Consider the following 27,462-nt stretch of genomic DNA (forward strand, 5'->3'; position numbering starts at 1 on the left):
CAGAACTGGACTAAACTTAGAGAGCTTGATCATTCTGAGAAAATACTAAAGTAATTACCTTAAATAAACGAAGGGCAGCACCATCTGTTGCAAAATTCTTTACTCTGTCACCAAAGAATTCAACTGGAACAATGGAGCCCAACCCTATTTTATCTACCAGTGCCTTATAGGTCTGCAAATACAAAACAAAGTGAATTAATCAGACAACAAATGGATAATGCAGTGATTGCAGAATGATCTAACAGATACACTGTTGTAATGTGATTTGCTTTCATTTACAATCAAAGATAGCAAGAGAGATTCAAAGAACATGCAAACAAATCAAAGGTAACTGCAAATTGGTAGCCTTCACTCCTATGCACTAGAATAAAATAAGCAAGAAACTGAATTCTGTTATTAGAACAGTTTAACCAACACATCAGTCAAATGTTGTAGAGAACATCAAACATTAGAACATTACTCAAAAATGTAGGAAGAATTAATTTTCCTACCAATGCAGGCCACTGGTTAGCATTAATCCTTCCTCCCTGTAGGACTATCGGTTCCTTCCTGGGGGCCCACACCACAGTGTGCTCCACAAGGAAAACAAGGATATCTTCAGCATAAACCTTCACCCAGGCTTGCTTCTTCCACCGTGAATCATCAAATTCAACATACACCTGCAAAACAAAGTAACTTATAGACTACAACCCAAATTTCATTTTGATGTCAATCATAATTAGATTTGCTAAGTGTAAATTTTGACAAGTAATTTTCACACAAAGCAAAGCATTCACACTATAATTAACAGTAAAAAATAAGGGCAGAAGGCAAATGTAAATGTTGGAAATGTAGGCAGATATTTATGGAACAATTGTCAAGTCAAGAAAGATAAATTAATAGCTTGAGTGAACTATGAATCAGAACGAAAGACTGAACAATAAACAAGCCTCTTAACAGCAATGATAAGGATAAATCAAGAAACTGATACAGAAACAATGACCAAAAAATTCAAGACTAAAAACAGTTAAAAAGCCAATTCTGCATTTAAAGCTATCGATACATACACAGCTTTTGTTTCAACTTCATGAGTAACTTAATTACAACTTAAATCAATTTTATATAAGTAATTTTGAATAACGTCACAAGGCACCACACAAAGGCAGGGTCAGGAAAAGAAAGTTTCTTAAACTTCTAAAATCAAGAACCACAGCAGCAACATGCCTAAAATACATAAATAAATTTTAACAGATGCAATTCTTACTCAAAGAAACATAACTGAATGCCATGTGATTTTCTTTTCCAGTTGTAACGAGTCCAAAGGTAAGTGAAAACTTCTGAGATATGGAACAAATGTAACTCCATTAAAATAATGGAAAATGTTAAATGAGATCTTGAATTGCAGGGTTTACAGATATCACTACTGGGTTTCCTTGCACAATACTACAAAGAAAATGGCAAATTTTAGTGTTACGTGCTCCACTGACTTATTTCAAGTTCCTGCAACCTCTTCGCCCCCTGAACTGTGATACCTCCAAGGGGCTACAAACAATTTTCCAGCTACAAGAGATTTTCATTGATGGGAGAAAAAGACAGTAAAAAAAAGTGCATAAAAGACATGCCTCCTGCATGCAAATGAAATGCAGGTGACGTCCAGGTGTTCCTGGTAAGAGAATACCGGGGAAATGTTTGTAAAGAAACAAGTCCATTCTATGGATGTTTGTACTTTAGAGATACCTGCAGTTTTGGTGAACACCTATATTCACTTTATATGTCATCCTGCCTTTCGATTTAAAGTTTGATAAATTTCTTCAGTGCAGTCTGGATTCACATCCCTAATACAGCAAGAAGCATGAAATTCAGGTGTGGCAGTAGCATGATCCCAAAGTTAACATAATTGTGACCCTATTCTCCATGAGCAAAGTAGGAAGACACATGCAAGGCGGTAACTGAGGTTACAGAAAACAAAATATGGTCTGCATGCTTAAATAACACAGTTTCCACAGAAATATGGTTAATAAGACCATAACATATAGGAGCAGAATTAGGCCATCTGGCCCATCAAGCCTGCTCCGCCATTCAATCATGGCTGATCCTTTTTTCTGTCTCCTCCTCAACGCCAGTTTCTGGCCTTAATCAAATCCAATTTTACCAAATGATGTCTTCATTTTCAGAATCAGAATCAGGTTTATTATCACCAGCATGTGTCCTGAAATTTGTTAACTTAACGGCAGCAATTCAATGCAATACATAATATAGAAGGAAAAAAAAGTAAAAATAAGTAAATCAATTACAGTATATTTATACTGAATAGATTAAAAAATGAGGTAGTGTTCATGGGTTCAATGTCCATTTGGGAATCGGTTGGCAGAGAGGACGAAACTGTTCCTGAATCACTGAGTGTGTGCCTTCAGGCTTCTGTAACTCCTACCTGATGGGAACAGTGAGAAAAGGGCATGCCCTGGGCTGGGGGCCCTTAACAATGGACGCTGCCTTTCTGAGAAACCGCTCCTTGAAGATGTCCTGGGTACTACCCAAGGTAAAGCTGACTCAATTTACAACTCACTACAGCTTCTTTCGGTCTTGTGCAGTAGCCCACCCCCCTCCCCCCCACACTAAACAGTAATGCAGCCAGAATATTCTCATGGTACATCTATAGAAGTTTTTGAGTGTTTTCATTGAAATACCAAATCTCTTCAAACTCCTAATGAAGTATAGTCGCTGTCTTGCCTTCTTTATAGCTGCATCGATATGCTGGGACCAGGTTAGGTCCTCAGAGATCTTGACACCCAGGAACTTGAAACTACTCACTCTCTCCACTTCTGATCCCTCTATGAAGATTGGTACGTGTTCCTTCATCTTACCCTTCCTGAAGTCCACAATCAGCTCTTTCGTCTTACTGACGTTGAGTGCCAGGTTGTTGCTGCAGCACCATTCCACTAGTTGGCATATCTCACTTCTGTACACCCTCTCATCTCCATCTGAGATTCTAACAACAATGGTTGTATCATCAGCAAATTTATGGATGTTACTTGAGCTATGTCTAGCCACACAGTCATGGGTATAGAGAGAGTAGAGCAGTGGGCTAAGCACACCCCCGAGGTGCACCAGTGTTGATAGTCAGCGAGGAGGAGGAGATATTATCACCAATCTGTACGGATTGTGGTCTTCAGTTAGGAAGTCGAGGATCTGATTACAGAGGAGTGTACAGAGGCCCAGGTTCTGTAACTTATCAATCAGGATGGTGTTAAAAGATAAGCTATCGTTGATGAACAGCATCCTGACATAGGTCTAAAGCCATGTGAGGAGCCATTGAGATTGCATCTGCCATTGACAAACTGCGGCCATAGGCGAATTGTGGTGGGTCCACGTCCTTGCTGAGGCAGGTGTTCAGTCTAGTCATGACCAACTTCTCAGATCAGCGAATTTGTAAATCTCACTGGAACTAGATGTGCTTTGTATCACTGTAGGCATTAGTTAAGGGAGGCTCCTGCAATGCAAAACTTGCAAGAACGAACAAATCTTGCCATAAGGTTATAGGTTAAAATCCCTATCATGAACTAAGACACCTGACGAAGGGTCTCAGCCTGAAACGTCGACTGCACCTCTTCCTAGAGATGCTGCCTGGCCTGCTGCGTTCACCAGCAACTTTTGTGTGTGTTGCTTGAATTTCCAGCATCTGCAGAATTCCTGTTGTTTAAGACACCTAAAGTGTGTTAAATTGTTTTACTCAGGAGAGAGCCATTTTTCAAGGATGGTACTTTGCTCTCACAATGGTAGTTTAAAAAATGTTTGATCAGGGATGCAAGTAAGGAGACTTTATTTAACAGCTCTTCATATTTTAACTGATAGTTACTGTAAGTGTAAGACTGGGGTTATGTATTCATAGGGGTGGCAAACATCTTTCCCTAAAGGTCATGAAAAAAACTAACTGGGTTTGAAAATGAAGAATTGTATGCCAAGTACAATTATGTTAGCTGTACTCTTCATAGGAAATTCCTTGATGCATCATAGTTAACACCCAAAAATGTTCAGAGTATCTTGCATACGTGAACACAAATATATGTGTAAAATATCTACTAAATTAACACCCAACACTAAGAACTGATTGAAAAAGAAAATAAATTTATATAGCACCCAAAAGTGCAGAACACTTGGAAAACTACGCTGAGAAAATAATCTCAGGAATGTCTACGTCTCTATATCCAGAGGGAGGTAAACTCAGTCTCTTTATTCATCCATGAAAATCAGCATTGAACAATTGCTTCGACAGAATGTCCAATCCAAGAAACTGTGTGTTCTCAGCAGCCTGATTACTAAAGATTCATGTCACTGGCCTTCATAATTATTACTCAAATTATTGAATCAGTCCTTGAACCAGTTTGCAGCATAACTTCACACAAAGTGTCTCCTTTGCCAAAGCAACTCAGCTGTAAACGAATTCAGAAACAGTGCCAACATCTCTAGTGTTTTCTATAAACCACTTCACTTCCTCTAAGGAAAACAGTACAGCATTACAACTTCATGAAATCTACAGGGAGTCTTTAACATTTTTACATGATTTTTGTAAAGGAATTAAAGATTACACTGATTAACCCAGTTATTTCTTATATGACAGAACTCATCTTTGTAAAAATATATCAATATGGCTGTCCAAACCTGACAGATTCAGCTTCTGCAACAATCATTCTGCACACACAGAAAAAAACTAAAGACCTGATTAAAATTAACACTGAAAGGTTTTCAGTGGCCTTGACCAAGCTACTGATTGTACACCAATCTGAAAGCTTTTACCAGAGCAAACACATCACAGTAAAAGCAAACTTAAAAACTTCTCAGATTTGCAATGACCCATTAGAAATGTACTGTCATAAGGTACTTTTGACAAGAATCAGCAGAAATATTATTCAAAACATCTATTACAGAGACCAAATTTTAGCTATTTGGAGTACTTCCAACACCCCTCCCATCTCCAGCATCATTTTGGAACCTGGGGGAAAATAAAGACTTTTTTCGTATACACTCATGTAACGTCATGATACTAAATATATACTTGCATGAAGATGATGCCTACACAGACACACACGTTAAAGTAAATCTTTAATAGTATCTTTGCTGCCTTCTCTGATAGCAAGTAATTATAAATATAATGTCTAAAGAATATCAGTCTGCATAGCAGATGTACCCTGATTCAAACCCAACAGGAGCAAGGCAATGTTATTGGAACTATGGAATACATGACTCCAAATATCCATTTCATTATAGCAAAATAAAGTTGTTTCTCATATAAACATTACAGCACTAACTATTATTTGGGAACATCAGTCTAAACACAAGAATCTCTGGCAAGCCAGTTCTCTCTGCAAATCAAGTACATAAAGTGACTGGATGAATAAAATTCACACATGGCTAACTCATCTGCTTATATTTGACATTACACTCAAGATTAAATGCAAAACATTAATGGTAAATACATGACTGCAATATTCAACCAGGAACAGCTGAAACAAACTTCATAGAAAATTAACATGTCCATGAAATTTTAGACATTGCTTACCACCCGCCCCTCCCCCAACTAAAAGCACCAACAAACTACAAAATCACTTGGAGTAAGAGTGCAGAAGTTGTATAAAAATGCCTCTCGCTAAAAGTAACACGAGCCTGCCTGTACATCATGATTACATGTTTGTGAGAGATTCATATTCAATATAAATCAGAATAATCACAATACGCTTACTGGTTAGGATAGCTATTTATTGTCTTTGATTAATGAAGGCTCATTACATGCACATGACTCCCCCACTCCTATTCAATTTCTCATTCCACCTTCACTGTAAGGTCAGAAACTAAAGGAGTAACTTCAAAATACACCAAAATACATTAAAGCAGCTGAGCACATGGTCAAAGAACACAAGGAAATAGAGTGGCAGCCACCTGGTTCAAATCTGCCCCTGCCATTCAACATCAGATCTGTGTTGACCTCAATTTCACTACTGTTCCACTTTCCCATAACCATCAATACCCTACTATTTCAAACATTTATCAAGCTTTGTCTTAAACATATTCAGTGATCCAGCCTCCATGGTTGAGATGAAGAATTTCAGAGATTCACTTCCACCTGAGAAAATGCTTTTTCCTCCAGTGGTAACAAAGCCACTAGTTTTGATACCCCACAACTCCACCTTCCTCTCCATCACAAAACTATCCAGCTCCACCTCAAAAATGTTCCTTCCTTCAGTTCACCAATCAATTGTACACATTTTTCACCTTATCCTGAATTATCACTTTTCTTACATCAGTAGCCAGAGCACTTTAGTTCATCCAGAAATATTATGAAGGGTAAACGTCCACAGCAGATTTTCTTCCAGAAATAGTTAAATGTGATTTTACAAATTCCTTCTTTCATGTAACACACAAATTAACAACTAAAAGGATTGGTAATTTTCAAATTTTCCCAAGGCATTCACAAGATTTATTTTTAGATTCCAAGAAGAGTGTTTTAGACTGAAAAGATCTTTGGTCAAGTACAGAATTTCTCTGTACCCCAATGAACAGATTTCTATTTTTACCATCATAATTTTCACTTTTCTCCAAAGGCACGGATGGCAATAAGGACTAAACGGTGCCATATTTTTTCTTGAGCTTTGTCTCCAGCTTTCATAATTCCAAGTTCAATGCATCCGTTTCTATTTTTATGAATGATAGAGGTTTTTTTTGTTGATCTTTAGATCATTTCACATGTGGTTTCCAATGTCATTATTGCTCTGGGACACTTGCAACAAGCATGCAAGCTTGTTTTCCCTTCAGGATTAATTTAATGATTGGTTGCAACTATGCTCTGATTTTTCCCCTCACTAGCAATGTAATGTTAGCATCAAGCTGGTCAAAGGATTTGTCAGAATGTCATGCTCTTCATACACCTGGAACACAGGGTTTTCAAATTTATTTCTCTTTTACTAGATTTTATATTCTGATAAAACAAAACACACGAACAACCCTATTACTGCTGCCTTGTAGTACAAAGACTACAAAAAGAATAGGCAAAAGAATAGAATGTTTAAAATTGTTCAAGTAATGAAAATAGATATGGAAAATGAAATAAGCTTCCAAAATGCAAAATTTCTAACATTGAGACACTATCAAATTCTTCTACTGGTATCCATGGGGAGATGCTCACCCTGTTCCTTTCTTTACTTCAGAAGATGAATCCACTGTGAAGTTCAAATCTCTGATATTCTGTTGGGAAGATACAGCTTTTGTACATCCAAGGTGCTAAAGGGAAAATATTTTCAGGATTCCTGCAGTAACTTTCTTTAAGAAAATGCTCTGGTAAAAACTTGCAGCCAAAACTTGATTTGATGTTTTACAGTATAAACTAAGGGAATTTGACCTCCTAACATCATACTTAAATACTATTCTTATGTTCATTTTTCCTCGCAGAAATTTAGTTACCATTTCTATTTCACCTAAAAGGCAAGCTACTACACCAAAAGATCAGCTACCACCCAACAGAAATCATTTCGGTAATTACATAATAATGTTGGGCCAAACATCCTTACCTGAAGTTCACCGCATAAAGGAACAATTACTTATTTTAACCACGTTTTATTTTCTTAATGAGCTAGCAGCAGTTGAACCTAACTAAAATCATATTGTACCAAAGATTAATTTGAGGCCTGCAGCTTTGAAGTTGTCTGTCATCATAATGCCTGAGTGAACTGCGCCTCTTTTGCGTTGTAAGGTAAAAACGATCATCTCAACCTTCAATGCAAACACCATCCGCCTCTTGCCTCGATGCACAGAGTTGGCATCACAGGCAAGCAGATACGAGATCTCCATCCTGGGGATCCAAGAACACCATCATGTACACCCTGACAAAGAGATAAGGTTCACAGAGGTAGGGGGATGCACCTCATCACCTTGTCCGCATGGAGAGAGCCGACGACGATGTCAGCACAAGGTGGAGTAGGGCTGATGTTGAACCGCAAGGCGAAGGAGGCACAGAGGAGCGTAGTCTCAGTCAGTGACAGAATCCTTACTGTGGAATTTGACGGAAACCCAGCGACCTCTGTCATCATCTGTTACTCCCCGCACAACTGCAGCGAGGAGAAGGAGGTGGAGGCCTTCTACAGTAAACTTCACGAAGCTGTCACTTCAATACCGGCACATAACTTCCTGGCTGTGCTCCGCGATTTTAATGCCCAGGTCGGACTGGAAGATGTTCCAAACTCATACCAAGACTTTACCAACAGAAATGGACAAGAAACGTCGACTGCACCTCTTCCTACAGATGCTGCCTGGCCTGCTGCGTTCACCAGCAACTTTGATGTGTGTTGGGTGGACAATATCCAGTTGATTTCATCCAGGAACACAGTCTTATTGCCACCAACACACAATTCAAGGAGCGAGCTGGTAAACTGTGGACATATGAAAACAGAGCCTCCATCTACAGGAAACAACTTGATTACATCCTCGTAAAAACAAAATGACATAATTGTGTGATCAACACAGAAACCTACAGCACCTTCAACTCGGTCAGTTCTGACCACAGAGTAGTGTCAATGCAAGTGAGACTGAGCCTGCGGCAACCCAAAGCCACAGGTCCCAAGGAGAAAATAGAGTGGAAGGCATTCTCCTCACAACCTATTCTTCAAGCTCAGAACACAGTGGAGGTGAGAAATCACTTCGGCCCACTGGAAAGGGGGGAGGAAGAGACTGCCACCGACCGCTATCAACAGCTCACAGACGCACACACAGATGCAACAAAGAGTTTGCCTACTGTGAAGCCAATCAAGAAGAGTCGGATCTCGGAACATCCTGACACCGTCTCAGCAAGAAGTGTGGTCAATGCTTGTCATGCCGAACTTAGAAGGAGCAAAACAGAAGAGCTAAGAGACAAGTTCAAGACTGCAAAGAAGAATCTCTTTGCCATCTATGACCGACTGAAGGAAGAGGACACTCACAACAAGCTAGAGGAACTTAGCAGGTCGGGCAGCATCCGTGGAAAAGATCGGTCAACGTTTCGGGCTGGAACCCTTCGTCAGGATCTCGGTTGAAATGTCAACCACTTACTCTTTTCCATAGACGCTGCCTGGCCTGCTGAGTTCCTCCAGCATTTTGTGTGCATTATCTGAACATTTTATAATATCTTAAGAGTCCAAAGTCAAGAATGGATGGACAGAAGTTTCCTCCAACTGAGTATCAAGAGTCAAAGTAATCATGTTTAGTTTGCACCACAAAATCATCTTCTAAACCAAAAAACCCATTCATCTCCCTGTCAACTTTCTCAAACCAGACTTTCGTCAGCTTTTTGTCATATTTAACCATACAATAACCACTATTCTATGCCATCTCTACAAGGCCTGAAGAACAAAAGGTTGAGGAGGTTAGCGACAAATAAATTATGAGAGGAATAGATAGTATCTTGGGGCCCCCCCCCCCCCCGGCAAAGATGTCCAACATCAGAGGGCATGGGTTTCAGGTAAGTAGTTCAGACCATGTGCAAGACAGACTTTATTCACCCAGGGAGTGGTTGTAATCTGTAATGCACTGAGAAGGTGGTGCAGGAAGAAACTTCCACAATACTTTGGTAGTATATCTTCGTAGTATTTTATTGGCAAGGCAAGGTAGGTACCAAACAAGTGCTGACAAACAGGATTACTATAGATGGGTACTAGTTCATCAGCATGGTCATTTTTATTTTCAAAATTTTACAAAGTGCAGGAAATGATACAAATACAGTGGCTAACCCATCTCAAATTGAATGTAGTTGGTGCAAAATGAAGAATGGATAATGTTTTGCAGAACAGTTCCATTGGTCCAGTAGCATGACAATGAACTTCTCATTGCCAGGCCTTCTCGTCAATCATTTTACTCTGAACTCTTGATCCTTAGACTCCTAAGCTGTCCCAATGAAGGTCAATGCAGGTTCAAGGAACAGTACTTCATCCTCTATCTGGACCATCCCGTCATTACATCTATCTGAACTCAACGTGGAGTTCAACAATTTCAGGTAAATATTTTCCTGTTCATGTTGGCACAAGAACACCTTTCAGTTCTTCATTGGTACATTTTCACCTTCTGTTACCATGCATTATCACACCTTTGTCACTTACTTTTTTCTTCTTTCCAAAATATCACAAAACTTAAAAATATTAGAAATACACAGATGCTGAGGCAACAAACAAAATAGAATTGAAAAATCTTACATTGATAACGAAACATGACCAAAATAGTTAACTTTAATCTTCCCTCCACAGATTCTGCTTCTTCATCATTTCCAGCATCTGTTTCTATTTTAGTCTTACAACAAATGCAAGTTTTTGTTTTTTTATTATCACATATTTTCCCTTTTATTCTCATTTTTCCTCTGTATTTTGTAATCAGTTTTAATCTTTAACCTTTTCCACTCCTGAAGGCAACTCGTTGGTCAGAAACATAAGCTCTCATTATATATCCTTCCTGGATACTTTTCAGCAAATAGCTTTTTCTCCTGCCAAGGATATGAACAAAGAAGGTAACTAATGCCAGGAAAATCTATTAGCTAAAATCGTTACACATTTATAAATCTTATCTTTATTTCTAATCTTCTAGCACAGCAGCATGTTGAAGACTCCAATCATGCGCTGTCAAGTGGATCAATGCCAATTAGCAGAAAATACAAAATAATAATGGTGTTGTTCAACTTAATTACTTTGTAGATATTTTTTAATTTCTACAAGTTAACCACAATAGAATATTCTGAAATTAATGCACAAGTTCAGCCAACAAAAAATAAACTTTACTCAAGTTATTTTCTTCACAATTTGTACCAGCGAAGAGACAGACAACTATTGCTAAAGCAACACAAACAGCTTTAGGCAAAGTTTGAGGAAAATTCAGAGCAACCTACCAGCTCAAGTGAAGTCACTTTTTTATTGTCATTTTGACCATAACTGCTGGTACAGTACACAGTAAAAATGAGACACGTTTTTCAGGACCATGGTGCTACATGAAACAATACAAAAACTACACTAGACTTCAGACCTACAGGACTGCATAAAGTGCACAAAACAGTGCAGGCATTACAATAAATAATAAACAATAGGCACAGTAGAGGGCAGTAGGTTGGTGTCAGTCCAGGCTCTGGGTGTTGAGGAGTCTGATGGCTTGGGGGAAGAAACTGTTACATAGTCTGGTCATGACAGCCCAAATGTTTCGGTGCCTTTTGCCAGATGGCAGGAGGGAGAAGAGTTTGTATGAGGGGTGCATGGGGTCCTTCATAATGCTGTTTGCTTTGCGGATGCAGCGTGTGGTGTAAATGTCTGTAGTGACAGGAACAGCTAATTGCTCTGCCAAAAATAAATGCAACTAATATCTTACTTTTTCATTCCTCATAGAACCAAAGGGACTAGTTTCTCCCCTTTTAAAAATTTACAGGACCATTATAGGTAAAATTATAGCATTAGCAATTATTGAATCAAAACTCTATTTCAACTTCATTCAGTAATTCTATTTTCTTAAGCAATTATTTTCCACTCAGGAGCAGCATTTCCAGTGGTTGCAACTGACTGATGAAGGGAAACATAAGCTTTTCAATACAGTCATTAAAGCAATATATACAGTTTGTGTAAACGTCTTAGGCACCCTAGAGTTTTAAATAAATTTTGTTTTAGATTTTTTTGTCTGCTGTATTGGTGTGTCAGTAGAAAAGAGCAAATTTCAGATTTCCATTCATTTTTTGTATTTCATTAAAGAAAGTAACATATTAAGTAACAGACCCCACTTTTCAAATAAAAGCTTGATTACTTTGTAGATATATAGCATAGTGCATGATTACATAAAATTAACAAATAGGTCCTAATGGTCAATGACATAATGAGTTGAATTAACTAATCTGATTCACTGAAACAGAAATGAATGGAGAAGGAATCAAACTGGGCAAAGGACAACCAAACTAAAAGATGAGGGTGTGGCAGGTGTAACAGTTTAACCTTCAAATCATCAATTCTTAGAACAGGGGTCCCCAACCTTTTTTGCATTGCGGACCGGCCGACCGGGGGGGGGGGGGGGGGGTAGGGTTGCCAATGGACAAGATAGCAGTCAAGGGTCTCGGCCTGAAACGTCAACTGTACCTCTTCCTAGAGATGCTGCCTGGCCTGCTGCGTTCACCAGCAACTTTGATGTGTGTAGCAGTCAAATGCGTTGTTTACCCAGAAAGACTACAATGGCCATGAAGCCTTGCGCGGGCACCAGTGCGCATGCGCGTCGTGACCTGTCGATTCTCGCCCTGCCCGCCCAGCAAATCCTTTTTGACGATTCTGTTCGTGGGGGTGGGTGTTAATCACTACTGGAATATAGGCGATAAGTGGGTAATACACTCAATTTTGTTTCTAGAAGGGTTTATCTAACGAATTTAATATTAAACACACAGTGCATATTTTCCTCGCATGAATACAGTGATAAGTCAATTATCAGGGGAGCTTGAAGTGTTGAACGAACTTCCAGTAGAAGTGGTAGAGGCAGTTCGATATTATCATTTAAAGAAAAATTGGATAGGTATATGGACAGGAAAGGAATGGAAGGTTATGGGCTGTGTGCAGGTCGGCGGGACTAGGTGAGAGTAGCGTTCGGCACGGATTAGAAGGGCCGAGATGGCCTGTTTCCATGCTGTAATTGTTATAGGGTCACTTATAAGTCAATAACATCATAACATTTTAAGTAACATTTGGATATTAAACACACAGCACATATTTCCCCCGTATGAATATATAAAATCATTGCAACACACCAATATCGTTGAATCAGTGGGAGCCCTGGGCTTGTTTCCCTGCAACAACACGGTCCTATCGAGGGGTGATGGGAGACAGCGATACTCGAAGGGGGTTCCTTATGTCCAGTCTATTCTGCAGTTTAGTTTTCGTTGCATTCATTGCAGAAAACTCCGCTTCGTAGAAAAATGTTGGAAATGAAAGCAACGTTTTCAGTGCTTTCGTGGCTATCTCAAGATATTTAGCCTTGACTTTGATCCAGAATGCCGACAGAGATGTTATGTCAAACATAATTTTCAGCCCGTCGTCATTTGCAAGCTCGAGGAGTTGATCTCCTTCCCACCCTGCCAGGGATGACGCACGGGTCATGACCTCACATGCGTAATGGCTGATCAGTGACCGGGACAGGGAATGAGGAAGGGTGCGGCTGACTCATATCGCCAAATCATATCGTTTCCTCACGGCCCGGTAGCGCATGCTCTGCGGCCCAGTGGTTGGGGACCGCTGTCTTAGAACATGGCTAGAGTATGCATTATGACAAAGACATCAGCAAGATCTCTCTCAGGCAAAAATTTCATAGCAGACAGGAGTTTCAAGACTTACTGTCCAAGCTCTTCTGAAAAAGCATAAAGGAATGGGCAAGGTCGAGGACCAGAAACGTCGTGATCAATCACAGAAACTGAGTGCAGAAGACGAGAGATACATCAAACCGGCACCCTTGTACGAAGTCTAACACTGCTGCCGGCTCTGAACTCACAGAAATCACAGGAACTCAAGTACACCCCTCTTCACTCCAGAGAAGTCTTGTCAGAAATGGTCATCATGGAAGAGATGCTGCCAAAAAGCTAAGAGACTCACCTACGCACAAAAACATAAGGACTGGGGTGCTGAACAACTGCAGCAAGTGCTCAAGATTGACGAGTCAAAATTCGAGATTTCTGGCTCAAATAGGAGGCTGTTTGTCCATTGAAGGTTATATGGTTGAGTGTCTGCAGCCAACAGTGAAGCATGCTGGAGGTTCCCTGCAGGTCAGGGGCTGCACTTTTGCAAAGTGAGTTGGTGATCTGCTCAGAATTAATGGAATCCTCAATGCTGAGAAGTACAAGCAGATTCTCGTCCAAGTTTTAAAAGCAGAGGGTGATCACACCAAATATTGATTTGATTTTGTTTTTTTTTAAACTGCTTGCTGCACTCTATAGTAAATTTGATTTTTAGAACCTTTCTTTCATTAATTTTGAAATCATTTTCACTTTACAGAATTTTTTAACATGTGCCCAAGACTTTTGTGCAGTACCGTATCTGTTTACCTTTCTCTTTTCTATTGTCAACAGTCCGTTTCACTTAGTTATACCGCTCATTGTCTGCAATACAGCCTTTGCTAAGTTCAGGAGACCAAGCACAATTTGGAAAACTGCTTTGTTACACACTTTCATTCCACAATCAAAAAAATTTACAAGTGACCCGATGGCAAGAAAGACAAGTGATTCACCAATCTTACTTCTTAGCAAGTCCCTTGGGTTTGAGGATGACTTGCTACCATTCCCAATTTGTGGGTTCAAAGGTAACCAGTGAGATCAGAAAAGCAGAAGCCTAAAGGATAGGCAGATGGATAATTCTATAGAACAACATGCTTCTTCAATTATTTCTGCAGATTTGTATATGCCTCTAATGAAGAGACTCAGTGCTATCTTAAAGACTCCTTCACAATTTGGAACTATCACATGGCCAAAGATTCTGCAAAGTCAAAGAGTTATTGTTATCATTCTTCAGTGTTTTCGTATCCACCTATTAATCTTTTACTTTATTCTTTACTTTAGAGTGTAGGTGCTGTACTTTGAGCAGTTTTCCATTAGTGCTGTGCATAGAGCTTAGAAGGCATAAATCTTTACTGACATTGGCTCTATTGTGGATGCATTGGTTTGGCATACCACCACAAATGTATGACAGAAACATATTCCTACAGGCAGCTGAATTTAAAGGCAATGTAAGAAAAATCCTTCCAATTTGACAGAGTTTAGGTCTTTCGTGAGTTTGAAAAAGGCTACATAGTAATTAAGGTTGTTCCCTGCTTTCAATTGAAGTTGCAGTGAAGATCACACCCACTAAGCTACGAGACCAAGGGTTCCCAACCTGGGGTCCATGAATCCCTTGCTTATTGGTATTGGTCCATGGCAAAAAAAAAGTTGAGAACTTCTGCTCTACACAAATGGAACCAGAGCAAATGAGAGTGGCCCTATGTCCACTGAGAAAAGGAATGTGTGGACCTTGACGGTGGCTTTTCTTGATCAAGCAGCAAGGAGACCTCACTGTAGCTACTACAGTAAAATTTTGTTCTTAGTGCACTGTTACAATTCTGTGTTTCTGAGACCCACTGACATATCCTCTTCCCAGATCTTTTTTTAGATTATGAGAACACTCAGTACTCTTTTATTGTCATTTAGAAATGCATACATGCATTAAGAAATGGTAAGTTTCTCCGGAGTGGTATCACAGAAAACAAGACAGACCAAAGACTAACACTGACAGAACCACATAATTATAACATATAGTTACAGCAGTGCAAAGCAATACCATATTTTGATAAAGAACAGACCATGGGCACAGTAAAAAAAAAGTCTCAAAGTCCCGAGTCGATCGACTCCCGAGTCCCCAATAGCAGGCGGCAAAAGGGAGGAACTCCCTGCCGTAAACCTCCAGTCACCGTCAACTTGCCGATACCTTGGAAGCAGCCGACCCTGAGTCCATCCATCCGAAAACTCCGAGCTTCCGAGCAACCTCTCTGATACAGCCTCCCAAGTGCCTTCGACCTCGCTCCGGCCGCTGAAACACGCAAAGCTGAGGATTTCGGGGCCTTCAGCTCTGGAGATTCCAGTCACCACACAGTAGCAGCGGTAGCAAAGCAGGCATTTCAGAAGTTTTCCAGATGTTCCGCTGTGCTCTCACATCTGTCTCCATCAAATCAGGATTGTGCACAGTCCCCTACTTCACAGATAACACATATTTATCACTGAAGTGGCCGCGCGCCTTGTCGTTGCGCCTCCATCTTCTCCCCCCTCTTAAACAGCACATTGTGGATTTGTAACTGAAATGAAATTTCAGAACTGAAGCAATGTAAGCATTTGTTCTCAAAAACTTGTTTTTTTCTATTGACATATGACTTATGACTTTTTGTTCATGAGCAGTGGCAAGGCAGGACTGAATAGGCTGCTGTGTGATGGGAGTCAATGGTGCCCACGCAAGATAGTCTTCAGCATTCTGACCTGCAGGTTTTGGTTTTCTCTGTCTCTGATGCTCATAACCATTCTTAGTTCTAAGCAGAGTTGGGCCTGACAGCACTGAAACGGTTGCCAGTCTGCCGTTGATGTCCTCTGCTCTTACCACCTACCATTTTAAGGCTTTGAGTTTTCTACTGACCTCAGTCCTGAGATACCGATGGCAATGTTTTTTTTAAAGGCACAACGAAGATTGCAAACTAGCACACCTTGCACCTGAGCTCCTGGACCCACTGACCAGTTCTCTTTGGGAGAGAGGCTAAGGGTGTCTTAACATATGATAGACTACAGGGCAGTCTGGCATTTCCATTATTAGGTACTCCTTAAGAAGATCTATCTGTGCACATTCCTCAAGAGCTCAGAAAAGTTTACAGATAAAAAATTCTCTTAACATTGGTGCTTTGGGGGCCAGATTGATAATACAGTGGATTAGATAGTAATAAGTCCAGCAGCCATTGGTCCCAATGCAGATGATAAATATATTTGCAAACCCTCACTCTGACAATGATATACTGCACAGGTGACAGTGGCTGGATCAGGGATGTTGCCATTGGTGTTCATCTCTGACAAATGAACTGTTAGCAATGACAAGAAAATGCTCCATTTTATCCTCTATCACACAGGACTGCTTCTTAACCTGCCCTGGCTTTGAATATTGCACAGGAGGAGGAGTCTTGTCTGCCTTTTGAATGCAGACCATGTTTCCCCCTGAACAAAATAGGAGTTGACTGCCCAACAATAGTCCATCATTAAACATGCTCATGGCTGATCATCCACTTCAGTAACCCTCCTTCTTCCCATATTCTTTCATCCCTTCAGTATTAAGAAATAAATATATTTCCTTCCTGAATATATGAAATGATTTGACCTCCACTGCCTTCCACAGGAGAAGGAAATGAAATCAACTCCATGAAGACAGCATTCTTCGACCAGCCGTTCTTTCTGTAAAGATGTATTCACTGCAGTCAAAGCTATCAAAGAGTGTATGAACATAAATGTGTGAAGGGAAAGTACAGTTATTTTCTTTTTGAAAAAAATCCTCGATCATTTTCAAGGTGATCTCTATATTTAACAGGAAGCATGGAGATTGTTACGAGATAAAATTCTTTGTGATCCTCAGAACAACACTTTATAAAAGCAAATACTAATAATTTAAACATCAATTGCAACTGTGATAGAAGCACATTTCTCTGCTTCCTTATTTCCTTTCTCCCCTTCACCCAGCTTAGTATAAGAGAAATGCTTTTGGGCTGGCAGGAGCCAAAATAGATCTGAATTAAATTTCTATTCATTCTCCAGCAGAAATTCTACTATGATCCATCTTTATTGGGTACCATAAATAGTTAAAAATAAATTACTTTGAAATAATTCATGTAAAATGAGTTGGTAATTGATTACATGAAAATAATCTAGGGCACTTAAGAATACCAATAAATAAATTTGTATGCTAAAGCCAAAGTCCAGGTCAATTTAAAAATATAAAATCACTTGCACACACACAACACACAAAAAACTGAAAAGTAATAAAAATAAAGAATTGTAAATGCTGAATGCAAAAAGTACTATGATACTATGCAAAAGTGTGGTGGATAGAGAGTGGGGAATTTCAACAAGATTTCATGCGACAGCTAAATTATCTATGGCATTGCCCAACTTTAAAGAGTAAATTGCGTTTGCTTTCAAAAGCAAGATGTCAACATTGTGGAAACACACTCCACAACCACATCCTGGCATGACACTGCAAATGTGTTCCAAAAGTTAATCTAAATTTTAAACCAGTGTGATATTGCTGCAGCAAAGGTAAATATTGACTAAAATGTTACAAAAAATATCAATCCACTATGGTTTTGTCAACAAAAATCATAGCTTTCCAATTACATTCTTTAAAAAAATTACACACATGTCTATTAATGAAATTTAGTATAACCTTCATTTATTTGAGATTCATGAAGTGATACATGGAGCATTTAGTCAAGCAAGGATCAAAAGTTTACAAAACGACCAGTCAGTATAAAAAGAACTGAAAATCGAATGGACATTTTAAATATAAATTTCAATGCATCTATTTCTGGAACTCATTACAATACAAACCTTTATGAAAAAAGACGGAATGTCTTGAAATTTTTAACAGGCGTTGCAATTTACTTCTTATAATGCTATGAACTATACTCATCTAGGCCAAACAATATACACACCTAAGCTAATCTCACTTGTCCATGTTTGGCCAATAGTCAAATAATTCCTATCCAATTGAAATGATTCACATAGAATTATGATCTACTCTGATTAAGATTAATTTATTTATCACATGTACATCAAAGCAAGATGAGCTGGGGGCAGACTACAAGTGTCGCCACATATTCTAACGCTAAACACAGCAACAGCAGCAAAAAAGGCCCTTTCCCACCCTCCCTCGTAACTACTCAGGAATACAACAGCACCTTTTCGTTACTTAGAGTGATATTTCAATCTTTCCACTGTTTATTCAAAAAAGACACAATCATAAGCCATTTCATTTTGCAATAAGTGGCTTTCAAACATGTACATTCAAAATGGCACAAATAACTTTATGTATTATTTATAATAATGAAGGAACAGTCTTCTCCCCATATCAACTAAGTTATCTTCCAACTATTGTCCAGCACTTCTAATTTTCTCACACAACCAAATTCCAGTTTTCCTTTACAAACTTAATAATCAATGTATTTCTTATAGAAAAACACTGCTTTTAATCTCCTCTATGCCTGGATAACTGAAAGAGATATAATTAACCCCAAAAAACTGCAAAAAATACAAGGCTAATGATCTAATCAACCTATTGTTTAATGCTGCTTGCATTGAAGAAAATTTCCATCTTCACAAATTTTATGTAACAAATTATCAAACCAATACTGTATTTAAATTAGTAACTAGATTTCGGTTAATTGGGACACAGCCGGCCAGTACATTTTGACCAAGTTTAAAGGCTGCTCCAATTAGCCAAAGTTTAATGGAAATAGTTAAATAGGTATAAAAATACAAACTCAGAAACAAAGTATGTATTTAAATAATATACAGAGCAGATTAGACACTACCAATGCCATTACAGTACTAAAAACCTGCATTAGCTCCGAATAGTTATTGATGGAGGAATTCATCCAGTATACGCTGTCATGTATGGGGTGTCCAGGTAGGGGTGGCACCTCTGTGAAGGGACTTGTCATGTCCATTCTGGAGCAACTCATTCACCTTTGGTCCCCACCAGACACTGAGCTCTTAACTGTGGCTCCAAGTACCGTTTGCATAAGATAGTGGCAACACGCCAGTACACCACTTTGACAGGCGGGCTAAACCAGTTGAGGGTAGTCAGAGGGCCTGATACCCTGGTGAAATAGGGACGTGCCTGTCCTAGCTTGTGAAGTCAGCTCCAGCAGACTGGGTAGATGAGATCAACAGTGAGAACCAACAGCCAAGATGACGACGCTGCAATACTTCACGGAGAACTAGGGGCATGATAGAGGACAGAAATTATGCTTATCCGCTGCAACCAAAGAAGGCCTTTGTTTGAGATGACTACTCGTCTAACTGGACCTGGACTTCTGAGGTTGAGAGAGATGAAGTCCCAGTGCAACGGCCTTTTCACTTTAAAAACTCTCGCACAGGTTTCACTGCCATCATCGGATATGACAGACAAACAGCAGGCTGCCATGTTTTATTTTAAAAGTATTACTCAGCATTTTGTAGAGCCTAAAGGCCACACAAGTTCATGTGACTGATGCTTGTTAGAAACTGTTCAGCAACAGTCCACTGCCCCAATTAAGCAACATAGTATCCCAAATAAATGAAGGAAATCCTGGCTATTTTTTTGATTAGCTTTTGTTTTTTTAAGAGTTGTTCCAAATAGTGGCTGCCCCTATTAACTGACGGACCAATTAACCAGAATCAACTACAGGTCGACCTTCACTAATCGGACTACCTATAATCTGGTTCCTTCAATAATCCGCACTGATTTCAAATTTTCCAGGCCACCGTACCAATCTGCTGCGCATTGTTTTGGTTGTGCTAGATCTGTTCACTTGTTGGCGCACTCTTGTAAGCATAGATAGGCGATTCCTACTTGTTTTCCTGCATTTATTAATATAATTTGCGTGAGGCGCGGGGGAGCTGGCATACGCTGGGTTGGTCCGCCTTCTCGCCCGCCTGCCGGCAGTTGCGTACTACCCTCCAGCGTTGTCCAGCCAGTGCTCCATTCTCTTCTGCCTACGACTTCAGATCAGACGTGGCGACCCACTGAATTCAAGCATATTACTAAGCGGAGGAAAAGAAACTAACAAGGATTCCCTCAGTAACTCTGAGTGCAATGTAGTCTTTGGGGTAACTGCAAGTCTGTGTCTTTGCTATCGCTTAGCTCATGCTTGAGTGCTGGTAGTGGGTGGGCTTTATTTTTTGCCGGTGGGGGGGGGATTGTTGCTCGCTGCCGCTTACGTGCAGGAGGGAGGGGAGCTGGGGGGGCTTTGGGGTTCTAACACTTAACTGTCGTTCATTCTTTGGGGCAATCTTCTGTTTTTATAGATGGTTGCGAAGAAAAGGCATTTCAGGATGTATATTATGTACATTTCTCTGACATTAAATGAACCTTTGAATCCTTAGATATTTTAAAGGTATGATGAGGCGGTTAGCTATTGCTTAATGTGATCCTTCTGTAATTTGGCATTTTCACTTATCCGGCACTCCTCAGGTCCCAATGGTGCCAAACTATAGAAGGTCAACCTGTATTTCTTTTTAAAGTGTCTATACCAGCGGTCCCCAACCACCAGGCCGCGGACCGGTACCGGGCCGTGAGGAAACGATATGAGTCAGCTGCACCTTTCCTCATTCCCTGTCACGCACTGTTGAACTTGAACACAGGGTTGCCAACTGTCCCATATTTGCCGAGACATCCTGTATATTGGGCTAGATTGGTTTGTCCCACATTTCCCCCGCTAATGTTGAGCGTTCTATGAAACCTTTCGTGCCGAAATGGCGTGAAGCACAGAAGCAATTACCATTAATTTATATGGGAAAAATTTTTGAGCATCCCCTGACCCAAAAAACAACCTAACAAATCATACCAAATAACACATAAAACCTAAAATAAGTAACACTAACATATAGTAAAAGCAGAAATGATATGATAAATACACAACATATATAATGTAGGAATAATGTATGTACAGTATAGTCGGGAAGATTAAGGCAAAACCAATTTGTGCGGAAAGAACTCGGCACGTACATGCACACATGTGCCCGCTCAAGGCTTCATGGTCATGGTAGTCTTTCGTGGGGTAAAGTGACCCGGGATTTGACTGCTACTTTTGTCCCTTATTTGGGAGTGAGAAAGTTGGCAACCCTAACTGTAAAAGACATGTTCAGGTGAGTTTAACCTTATTTGAACCACACTACGGCCCCCCCCGCCCCCCCCAGTCAGCAAGAATATTGTCAATATTAAAGCGGTCCGCGGTGCAAAAAAGGTTGGGGACCCCTGGTCTATACCATCTCCAACATTGTTGTACTGTTTGGCAGGGTAACTGACTGATGTAAATTTCCCCAATGACCCTATAGTGAAGACATTGAGCCAATGTGTCAAAAGCTTTCTTCACAACCCTATCTACCTGGGACAACACTTTCAAAGAATTATGGATCTGTATTCCCACATCCCTATTCTACCGCACTCCTCAGCGCCCTTCTACTCACCATGTAAGGCCTACTGAGGTGGGTCCTCCCAAAGTACAACACGTCACACTTGTCTGTAATAAAATCCATCTGCCATTTTCAGCCCACTTTTCCAACTGGTCCAGATCCCACAGCACAAATTTGCTGATCCAGTTAACTACATTCTCATCCAGATTGGTGATATAGATGACAAATAGCAACAGACACTGCACCAATCCTTGCAGCACACCACTAGTCACAGACCTCCAATCAGAGAGGCAAACATCTACAACCACTCTGGCTTCGCCCATGAAGCCAAAGTCCAATCCAATTTACCACCTCATCTTGAATGTCAAGTGACTGAATCTTCCTGACCAACCTCCCATGCGGGGCCTTGTCTAAGGCCTTGCTAAAGTCCATGTAAATAACGTCTACTACCTTGCCTTTATCAACTTTATTGGTAACTTCGCTGAAAAACTCTACAAGATTGGTTAGACTTGACTAACCACATAGAAAGCCATGGTGACTTGATCACTAATCATTCCCTGTCTAACCAAATACTTATATATCTGGTCCCTTAGAATACCTTCCAATAACCTTCCCACTACTGATGTCAGGCTCACCAGCCTATAATTTCCCGGTTTATTCTTGGACCCTTTTGTAAACAATGGAGCATTAGCTATCCTTTATTGCTATAGCGAACTTATATTGGCGAGATCCAACATAGATTGGGAGACCGCTTCGCCAAGCACCTCCACTCTGCCAGAAAAAGCAGGATCCTCCAGTGGCCACCCATTTTAATTCCACATCCCATTCCAACATGTCAATCCACTGGCTCCTCTACTGTCGCAATGAGGCCACACTCAGGTTAGAGAAGCAACACCTTATGTTCCACCTAGGTAACCTCCAACCTGACGGCACAAAACATCATTTTTTCGAACTTCCCCCCACCCCCCCTTCACCATTCCCTTTTCCCTTTCTCATCCTCTCATCATCTCCCTCTGGTGCTCCTCCCCCTTTTCTTTCTTCCATGGCCTTCTCTCCTCTCCTTTCAGATTCTCCCTTCTCCAGCCCTGTATTTCTTTCATCAATCAACTTCCCAGCTCTTTACTTCACTCCTCTCACCCTCTTGATTTTACCTGTCACTCTGTGTTTCTTCCCCCTCTCCCCCCACCTTCTTACTCTGACTCCTCATCTTTTTTCTCCAGTCCTGATGAAGGGTCTCGGCCTGAAACATCAACTGTACTCTTTTCCATAGATGTTGCCTGGCCGTTTCACAGCAAACTGAGGGCTTCTTTTAGCCCTCCTGATTTCCTCAAGTGTTCTCTTGCATCTTATGCTCACATACCTTATTTGCATCTCCAACGTTAACGATCATCTGGGAGACAGTTGTCTACTGTTCAGAGGTGAGATCATGGTCCAGGCCAAGATACAATTAACTGCTTGAAAATTTATTGTCATCACACTGACTGAGAAGACCGCTGAACAAGGGTGGTTTATAGTAAGTGTAAGTTACAAGTGACCAAAAACATGAATTCTACTTCTCCCTTCACAAATTCTTCATAACTTGGTAAGTAAATCTGCATGCTTTTATTTCAAACTTTTAGTATTTTGCAGTTTTCTGCTTTTTATTCACTACCTTAATATAGGTTCAGTAACTAGACCTAGTTTATAAAATGCATGTTTTCTGTGGCAAACCCAAGTTACTTTGGCTTTGCTTTTTTTGAAAGTGTATGTCAATCGAGTGTACGGTGAAGTGAACAAAGCTCAAAGTAAATTTATTATCAAAGTACATAAATGTCATCATATACAATCCTGAGTTTCATTTTCTTGTGGGCATACTCAACGAATCCAATAGCTACATTGAGTCAAAGAAAGACCACACCAAAAGGGTGGACAACCAGTGTACTATGCCAATACAAAAAGAAAAAGAAATAAAAGAATAAATATCAAGAACATGAGATGAAGACCCCTTGAAAGTGAGTCCATAGGTTGTGGGAACAGTTCAGAGAGGGGCCAAGAGAAGTTACCCTCAATAATCAAGAGCCTGATGCTTGAGGAACAATAACTGTTTCTGAACCTGGTCCTGCAAGTCCTGAGACTCCTGCACCTTCTTCCAGATGGTAGCAGCGAGAAGAGAGCATGACCTATGTGGTGGGGTTCCCTGATTATGGACGCTGCTTTCATGTAGATGTGCTCAATGGTGGGGAGGGCTTCACCTGTGATGGACTGGGCCATATCCATTACTTTTCGTAGGATTTTCTGTTCAAGAGCAATGGTGTTTCTACATCACGCTGTGATGCAGCCAATCAATACACTCTCCACTACGCATCTATAGAAGTTTGTCAAAGTTTCAGATGTCATGCTAAATCTTCACAAACTTCTAAGGAAGTAGAGGTACTGCCTTACTTTCTTCTTAACTGCAAATATGAACTGGACAAAAGACAGGTCCTCTGAAATTATAACACCAAGGAATTTAAAGTTGCTGGTTCTCTCCACCTCTGATCTCCCAATATGGACTGGCTCATTTGACCTCTGATTTCCTCCTCCTGCAGTCAATAATCAGCTCCTCGGTCTTGCTGACTTAGTAAGAGGTTGTTGTTGTGGCATCACTCAGCCAGATTTTCAATCTCCCTCCTACATGGTGATTCGGCTGACAACAGTGGTGTCATTAGCAAACTTAAATATGGCATTGGAGCTGTGCTTAGCCTCATACTCATAAGTGTAAAGCAAGTAAAGCAGGGGTGTAAAGCACAGTCTTGTGCTGCACCTGTGCTGATGGAAATTGTAATAGAGATGCTGTTGCGAATCAAACTGATTGAAATGATACAGGAAGGATCAAAGCTCTCATGGTTAACATCAGCAATTTAAATTAATTGGTGGTATTAATAAATCTATCCAAGTGTACTTGAAACTAACAATAAATTCAGTAAATGTAATTCAGGCTATTACCATTAAATCTGCCAGATTAGGAATAAAAGTAAAGCCTAAATACAAAATTCAAAAAACAATGCAAATGAATAATCAATTCAAAGTACTTATGCCATCAAATACTGAACTTTTTTTTCTTATTTTCTTATTTCTTATTGCCTTTCATGTCAGATCAACAACTATTCAATACTTAACTCCGTTTGCAAATTTAAAGATCAAGTTATTTTTTCCTTTAGAAAACCAGACCTGTAACTTCAGGACAAGGATTGGCCCAAAAGGGCTGGAACGGTTGGTCTGAAGTGCAAAGAAGGATCGGACATCAGGCACAGCTGGAAAAGGCACTACTTCCCCTCTCTCCAAGAAGGGATTGTGCAATGGCAACTCTGTCACTAGTTTCATTAATCATGATACAAATATATCTCAAGTGAAACGCAGCAAGATAAATGTACATAAACCAAATTCACACACAGAAACAACTTGATCGTTGTGTGTTATTAAATTGAGTCACAAATTCTTGCACCCAATTCATTGAGTGTTTAAAAGGAAAAAAATAACAACTTACTTTCTCTCTGAAATAAGTACAACATACTCCATATTAGTTTCTGTAATTCACAATTTGTGCAATAATATACCTAAAAAGCCATGGCAGTGTAGTTTCACCCACACTGAGAAATCTAATTACACACGTGCTGTATACACAAGTGATGTGGTCATTTTTGGCAGGCAGGGATCACTATGAGAATTCAACTTGTGCAGAAACAATCATAAACACCTGTTCTACCATGGCTGCAGCGAGAGGTTGATTCCTTCTACCCAAAACACTTTAATCACAAAACATACAATGGTTTGAAATAAAATAGAATCATATTAAGTCACTACTTCAACATCATTGGAAAAAAAACTTGCAACTGCACTAATAAACAAAACAGATAACATCAAGAGAACATTCTAAGAGTGATTTGTGATCATAAAGTGGCAAAATTTTGAAGCTGAATAAGTCCAAACAGATCTTGATTGGCCTGGTGTATTTCTAGTAATTTCCACTGTTGCTTCAAATTTCAAAGATTCAAAGCACGTATATTATCAAAGAAGGTATAAATTATACACTTTCAAATCTGTCTGCTCACAGGCAGTCACAAAGCAAGAAACCCAAAAAACCTAATTTTAAAAAGACCAAAAATTGCATATGTAAATACACACTGATAACTGTGGGTGGATAAATACAGATTAACCACGATTGAACTGTATTCTAAATCAGACTGCTCAGGTCCTATTTAGGATTAAATGACATTTCAAACCAAATGGATTGCACACTTAAACTTGAATATATGTGAAATCAACACCACATCCCAACATACACACCACGTTTCGTAGGAATCTTTTGAATAGTTTCCATGACCATACACGGTTTACACATACGCTATGGCAAATAATCACAGTAAAGTTTCTCAAATAGTGCAAGTTTTGATTTGTTTTACAGATCTTCTGAGCATAAATTTTCAATAAATGCAAATCAAACAGCCTTAAATCACTACGTCAATTAAGTTAAAAACTTCAGTGAAATTCAGCCAAGTTCTTAGTTTCCGTACTTTGGTGCCGTCAAGATCAAGTAAAAAGAACCCATCTTACCAAAGTAGACGAAAACATTCGCCTTCGAATCACTCATTGATACCACTTTTTAAAAATCCAGTATGCATTTCCACCAAATTGGAGGAGCAAATTATTTACAAGAATTTGAAAGTAGATACTTGATGCAATATGCAAAAAGACGCACACGAAGGCATTACGGCAGATAACTGATGTCCCTTCGCCTGGACGGCTGTGGACACATTTGCAGGGCCCCTTTGTTGTTTGTTAGTGTGAGTGTGTGTACACACACAAGGGGGAGGGGGGCGCATCGCCAGTGTGCAGCGTGTTCTCCTGCCTCTCCCAACCCCCACCCCTTAAAACTAGTTTAAACCCGAGACATTAAGGAAGAGGGAAGCTCTTTGGGTGGGCTGAATAGGTCACCACTGAGCGCAATATATCTAAAATACACAGCGTCCCTTCAGTGCAAAAGTCCACTACACAAGTTACTTTCAACAATGGGGGGGGAGGAGAGATACCTTTCTTCCCATCAATTTTTGTATGGCGCCAGCTTCGCCGCGTTGCTTCATCTCTCCCTAAACTATTCCTCTTTAGATCCATTGAATCAGACCCTACTCTCCCCACACCCATTGATGACCTCCTCCACCAACTAATGCCCGGAATCTCTGCTCTGTACCCCGGTCCCAATACCCCTAAGCAGAACCCGCTGCAGCCCGGCAGGCCAATCCAGGCGCCGTCACTCACCGTCAGTGAGGGCCCTGAGAGGACGGCCCGGATGAGGCCAGCATGCCAGTCGCGATCCCGGAGAGAGAGGGGTTGTTGTTGGCTGGGCCCAGACCCGGGCCGAGCACCACCAGTGGCCGAATCCCCGAAGAGGCACAGCAACCGCTTCCCGGTCAGCTCGGTTCCCACCGTCGCCATGGAGAGGAAGAGAGCTGGAGGAAGGGGAGATGGATTTATTCCTTTTCCAGTAAGCACGGTTTACTCTCTGAAACGGAATCACAACGATTCCGCCATTACACTTTCTGCACCGCCACTGCAGCCGGATCGACGAACCCTGTCAGAACAGCGCCCCACCAGGCCGGAGGACTGGCATTGCACCTTCGCCGCGACCTCGTGATGACAGCGTCCCCTAAAGGACCGGAATACCACTAGCTCGGCTGCTCCGCGAACATCAGGGCGCCGTTCTGCGATCGGTGTTTGGTACCTGCAGAGCTTGCGACCGTGTCACCGACGAAAGGAAAGAAAAAATATTACATCATTATATGCCTTTT

At 40.4% G+C, this 27,462-nt stretch overlaps 1 protein-coding gene across 2 annotated transcripts in view; it reads right to left on the reverse strand.

Moving 5' to 3' along the window:
• LOC134349392 (lysine-specific demethylase 3B-like) overlaps nucleotides 1-27,234 on the reverse strand; it is a 130,421-nt gene extending 103,187 nt beyond the window's left edge. For both annotated transcript variants that reach the window (XM_063053623.1, XM_063053622.1), the window contains exons 1-3: nucleotides 26,933-27,234; nucleotides 492-659; nucleotides 59-172 (exon numbers count right to left, since the gene is read on the reverse strand). In XM_063053623.1, the coding sequence (XP_062909693.1) occupies nucleotides 59-172; nucleotides 492-659; nucleotides 26,933-27,109 (459 nt within the window). In that variant the 5' untranslated portion in view covers nucleotides 27,110-27,234. The remainder of the gene's footprint in view (nucleotides 1-58; nucleotides 173-491; nucleotides 660-26,932) is intronic.
• Between the last annotated feature and the right edge of the window lie 228 nt (nucleotides 27,235-27,462).

The sequence above is a fragment of the Mobula hypostoma genome, chromosome 7, assembly GCF_963921235.1.
Source record: "Mobula hypostoma chromosome 7, sMobHyp1.1, whole genome shotgun sequence".
Taxonomy (NCBI): Eukaryota; Metazoa; Chordata; class Chondrichthyes; order Myliobatiformes; family Myliobatidae; genus Mobula; species Mobula hypostoma.